The 6,000-nt window shown below is 44.5% G+C and overlaps 1 protein-coding gene across 1 annotated transcript in view; it reads left to right on the top strand.

Moving 5' to 3' along the window:
* Positions 1 to 571: 571 nt before the first annotated feature.
* Positions 572 to 6,000, top strand: part of WWTR1 (WW domain containing transcription regulator 1) — a 90,181-nt gene continuing 84,752 nt past the window's right edge. Inside the window, exon 1 of the mRNA XM_032225147.1 lies at positions 572 to 1,945. Within this exon, the coding sequence (XP_032081038.1) occupies positions 1,521 to 1,945 (425 nt within the window). The 5' untranslated portion in view covers positions 572 to 1,520. The remainder of the gene's footprint in view (positions 1,946 to 6,000) is intronic.

Here is a 6,000-nt window from a genome sequence, read left to right as displayed (position 1 = left end):
TCTTGTTCTGATATGCAGTGCTCTATAGTTTTGAGGGTAGGAGTTGAAACAATTTATGTCCAGGATGTGAGGGGTCTGTAGATATGTAGAGTAGTGGACATAGTGGGACTAGGGCTTTGGGAATATGTCTCCTTACAGCTTGGCTGTGCAATACAATCAAGTTCCCTTCTCCCCAATTGAAAACAAGTATAAAAGCGGATTTGGCATCCACAAGAGCCAATCTAAGTGGAATATCTAGACAGTTGGCTGTCTCCGTCCTAAATCCGTTGTATCCTGGCTTTGGATTACTTTTTAGCTAAAGTTCCAAAAGGAGCAGCTGAAGGAAGCCCTGGCACGCGTTTTGCCTGATTTGTTAGTCATAACCCTACTTGATTTCCGTTCGAGATTCCCGAAACCTCCCTCAGCCCACCCCCAGGAGGCTCCTGTTTCCCAGTTGAAAAATCCAGCAGGGTCCGGCTCTCCAAAAAACGAGCTGTGGGAGGGAGAACTGGCAAGTGGGTGTACCGTGTAATCGGACTGGTCCCAGACGCTGAGCTCATGAATAATGCAGCTGCCAAACTTTCTGCGCCGCCCTAACTCTGAGAGTTTTGGGTAAGTTTGTTTAGTATAGTCGATCGCGGCGGCGGCGCCACCGTGGAAGCGCTCAGCCCTTCCAAGATCTACAGGATGGGTATGTAAGAAAAGAAAAGAAAAGGGACCGACTACCCTCCGTCCCGCAAAAGTCGCTCCTTCCTTCGCCCATCTTTTAAGACAAGAGAAATAATGGTAGAAAGTGACTGAGCCGGGCCGCCCTCTGCACGCGCGAGGCGGGGGGGGGACGAAGAGAACGCCAGGCCTGGAGCAGAGCGCGGCTGAGATTTCAGGGGAACGTTCCAAACCCGAACGTTCGCTTCTCAGTGTTCTAAGCCACACCGGTCCCTCCCCGCGGGATCCCCCGTCGCTTCGAGTCCCAGGCCCTCTTCTGAATTCCTCCCTGCCTTTCGTGACAGCCGCGGGAGAAGATCTTTCTCTCTCTCTCTCTCTCTCTCTCTCTCTCTCTCTCTCTCTCTTTCTCTCCTTAGTCCTTTAAAGGAGCTGTTTTCTTTAGGGGGAGTTGTAGCAGATCTCCCAAATTCTGAGGGGGGGGAGGGGGAGTTGCATAACTTTCCTTCGGGGCTTGACTTGGATTTGCTTCAACTGTTCTTGGAGATCCTGCGAGATAAAGAGACACTTTGGGGAGGGAGAGGATAACCGCCTTGCATTTTCTGCTTGAGGCCTTTTTCGCAAACAAGCGGAGTAGGGGGAGAAAGGTCGAGAGAGTTTTGCTTCGGAAACTTTAATTCGCCGCAGACCGATTCCAGCTACAGGAATCTTGTCTCGGTGGGAGCAAAGGAGACTAGAACGTCTGCAAGATAACTTTAGAAGGAGGAATCCTGGCCTGCCGGCTCTGATTAACTCCTGCTTCTGGCCCCCACCCACCCCCTGCCTCTCCCTCTCTGCGAGGTCCCGCGGCAAACTTTTCTGGCTCGAGGTAAGAAGAAATGAATCCTGCGGCCGTCCCTCCCCCGCCGGGACAGCAAGTGATCCATGTCACCCAGGATCTGGACACTGACTTAGAGGCTCTCTTCAACTCGGTCATGAACCCCAAGCCCAGCTCGTGGAGGAAAAAGATCCTGCCCGAATCTTTTTTTAAGGAGCCCGATTCGGGATCTCATTCCCGCCAATCGAGCACCGACTCGGGCAGCCACCCTCCCCGGCTTAGCAGCGGTGCCGTCGGGGTCCACCACGTCCGCTCTCACTCTTCGCCAGCTTCCCTGCAGCTGGGCACCGGGGCGGGAGCCACCCCGACTCCGGCTCAACAGCATGCCCACCTCCGCCAGCAGTCCTACGACGTGACGGATGAGCTGCCGCTTCCTCCCGGCTGGGAGATGGCGCTCACGCACACGGGTCAGAGATACTTCCTCAAGTAAGTAAGAGTGTACGGTGGAGGGGCGGGCCAGGTGCTAACCTGCCGGTCGGTGCATAACAAAAGGTTGAGAGTAATTATTGAGTCTGGGAAGGGAAAGAGGCCCGGAGGCGACTCCAGGTAGGCCTAGTTGGCACGCAAATTTGGAAAGCAGAGGTGCCCTCCCCTCACATTTGAAAGAAGGCCATTTCCTTTTAATTGCAAAAACTTTCCTGCTGAAAGTTGGGTAAGTGGCAGTCTCTAGAAAACTTGGAGATCTGGAATCTGAGGATCCGGCCTCAGTATTTGGATGGGAGACCACAAGAAAATCCTGGGACTGTAGACCAGATTTGGAAGATTGGACAAAATCCAATGGTGGGATTCAAATAATTTAACAACCGGTTCTCTGCCCTAATGATTTCTTCCAACCATCAGTTCACCAAACCTCTTAGAAAGTTTACAACCGGTTCTCCTGAAGTGGTGCGAATTGGCTGAATCCCACCACTGGACAGAACCACTGTGAAGTATTTTCTAAGAACAGTTCAGAGGCTGTCCCTGAAATAAGCAAAGGTCAATTTTCTCAATGATGAAAGTGCTTTGCCAAGGAAGTTCAAAGAATCCCATTTTCAGTTGTGTTAGAGTGTACTTGTAACTCTTCTTTTCGCAGCGGACAGAATAGTATTATTAGGTACCTTTATTGTATCTAATAAATTGTACAGACATTTCAAGGAATGCCTTGCAAAACCCATTTTGGATGGCATGATGTGGCTCACTATAAAGAAAGATTTTGTATATGCTCAGAGGAACTTTTTTACTCCATTGTTGGGTTTTCATAACCAAATTGCACAAATTATCAACCTTGAGAAGTTTTAAATGTTGTTAGATATTTTTATGCTTAATGCATTGTGTGAATTAAGGCTGTTGGATTAGTTAACTATTCAATACATTGAACAAAAATGGGTTAATTCAGTTTCAAGGCTATTGCTGAACACAGCCTATGTGTATTTTACCTTTCTTTCAAAGGTTAGTGTTCAGAGTCAAGTATTCATTTTTTTTTACTTTTTATTATGATTATATCTTACCTTTTCTCTAAGAAGTACAAGATGGTGTTCATAAGATCACCTTTCATTTTATCCTTCCAACATTAACCTATGAGAGATGCTCAGTTGTCATAAAATAACTGACCACAATCTCCACTAGGTCCCTGGTTGGGACGGACTTGAACAGGGGCATTCAAGTTCACTGTTTACACTGATTTTCCAATTCACCAGACCATCCTAACCCCTCCTTAGTGTCCAGCTAACAACCAAAGTCAGTGGCCTGATTCATATTTCATTCTAAGCCATATCTTTCAAATTACCTTGGAATGGTTTGTATGGATTTTTCTAAGTCAAAGCCAAATTCTCTTATGGTTCAGTATATAAACAAATCTAGGTGTCTTTGTATTTTTGTGAGAACCAGAAAAGGACAGTTTTGCAAATACATGCTATTCTCAGTCAAGCCAGGAGACCTGGATGGTGTCAGCAGTGACACAGTTGACCCACTGCAGCTCTTTATATGGTTCTTCAGAAATGCCTACAATGCATTTTGTTCCTGCTTTTTCCTGTCCTAACTACCTCAAAAGTCAGAGGATTGGAACAAGATGTTACTACATGAATGATGCATGCTTGGAGGGAGTTGTGTCAGGGAAAATTGGTTCTGGAGCTAAAATCTGATGAGTGTAAGGTGAGGGCTAATTAAGAACTGCCTCCCCAGTACACAGGAATTTAATAATGTTAGCAAATGTCAATTAAAAAAACTATTGTTTATGGTTGGATTTAGTTTGTAACTAATTTAGAACTATTTTCCATGGTAGAATTTAGTCATGTCCTCAAACAAGGAGCCCAGAAGATGGAAGAAATAATAAATAATAATAAATGAATGTATGTGAAGTGACAGAATTATTTGGAAAATAGAATAGTGGCATTTGTGGATAAGGATGAATTCTAAAATATGTTTCTCTGAAAAAACTAGAGAAATGATCAAAGTCAACCTTTGGGGCCCCTTACATCAAAAGGAACTTTAGCAAAACCGTTCCACTGGGGAAGGAGGGAGGAAAAACAAATTTTTGTTGGGCAATGTTTTGTTTTCACAGCTTGTAAAGACGTGTAAGTTGCTTTATATGTTCAAATACTGTGGATACATCTGGACACATTTTACTGACAGCATCAATAGGATGTATATGGTGAAAGGGGTCTAGAAAGATTTAAAAAACTAAATGAGGATGGCAGGACTCAGAAAAAAATAAGACATGGAATCTGACCCCTTCTCAATGCAGGAATCCAAATTAAAGCACTCTTGATGGATTGGGTGTCTATAGGTAGTTCCTGATTTGCAACTGTCTGCTTAATAAACAGTTCAAAGTTACAACAGTCTCAGAAAAAGTGATTTACGTCTAATCCCCAAACTTAGACTTTTGCACCACTTCTGCTATCATGTTATTGGAATTTGAGTGGTTAGCACCTGACTTTCATTTATGACCGTTGCAGCTTTTTGTGGTTACATGATTGCAATTTGTGACCTTCCCAAATGGCTCCTGCAAGCAAAGTAAATTGAGGAAGTTAGATTCGCTTAATGACCATGTGATTCTGTTAACGACTGTGGTAAAACGGTTATAAAATCGGACCCATTCATGGGATGACTTGCTTAATGACTGCATCATTTAGTGACTGAAATTCCAGACTCAGTTCATAAGTTGAAGATTACCTCTATGTATTGTACATCCAGTGAAGGACCCTTTCTCCTTCTCTTGGTAATATGGTGTAATCAAATTTACTCCTTATTTAGCAAATAAGGGCTGTATAAATGGTCTTAGGGTGCAATGCATGTAGTGGGACACCATGACCCGACAAATGTGCGCCCGAAAACAGCACGCCCGGCAAAACCGTGGCGATAAAACCGCGACATCGACAGTGCGCCCACAAAAGAGCGCTGACAGAAGCGTGCTTACGGTTAAGGTAAGGGTTAGGGTAAGGGTTAGGTTTAGGGTTAGGTTTAGAGTGCGCTTCTGTCGGCGCACTGTTGTCGGCACGCTTCTGCGCTCATTCGTCAGCGCGATTTCGAACTCGCGTTTTTTCCCCAGCGGTTTTGTCGCCGCGCTTTTGTCGAGCGTGCATTTGTCGGTGAACTGTGGGACACTTGCCTGTAGAGCAGGGGTATCAAACTCACGTCATCCCGGCATCATGTGACGTACCACTACCTTTTTCCCTTCACTAAACCGGGCATGGGTGTGGCCAGCGCGTGATGTATCCAGCCCGTGGGCCACATATTTCACAGCCCTGCTCTAGAGGTTTTTCGATATTCCCCTTAAAAAGTATTTTCCTGGAGGGCAGAATTGTAGGAATTGAAGTCCATACATCTTAAAATTGCTGAGATTGAGAAATATTGCTGGTGTAGATTTCTTGCAATCCGAAAATGTGATTTTTGCTTTTCCACAGAATGTTCCTGTGCCTCCATCTTTCCCTTTCTCCTGGTAAGGTAGAATTACTCTGTGCTTAAGCACTCATATGCTGGCCCTAGAAATTGTAGCTGAAGTCACAGATTGACTTGTATGCTACAAATTGCCAAAGTATCTATATCCTGCTCTATCAAAACTGGCAATCTATTGAAGATTTCATCTAAAGTTGTTTGAATGGGCCTGTAATGGTACAATAAGTATATAACATAGATCTAGGATTTTCTGTTTTCTATTAGATAGGGTGGAGGAGGAGTCTTTTCTTTTAACTCACTTGAAGCACATTTTAGGGTGTTTGCCACATTTTCAGTAAGATTTTAAATTCAAAAAGGCAGCCAACTGCTTTTTTTGGGGGGGAGGGGGAATAGTGCTAGAGAAATTTAGAGGTATAAAAAAGTTTAGGGAAAGTTGTGTGGTAATGCGGAACATATTTGGCCTTTTAAAATATGCATATTTTCTCAATAAAAAGATCATCAGTCCCCATCTTTTATTTATTTTAAATAAATAAAAACACAATTAGCAAACCCTACCAGAGACCTTATAGTTAGGGTAGATCAGGGAGTTTGGACCTTTTTGGACCTCG

This window comes from Thamnophis elegans, chromosome 10 (assembly GCF_009769535.1).
Source record: "Thamnophis elegans isolate rThaEle1 chromosome 10, rThaEle1.pri, whole genome shotgun sequence".
NCBI classification, from domain to species: Eukaryota; Metazoa; Chordata; class Lepidosauria; order Squamata; family Colubridae; genus Thamnophis; species Thamnophis elegans.
This window is presented reverse-complemented; position numbering and strand designations above follow the sequence as displayed.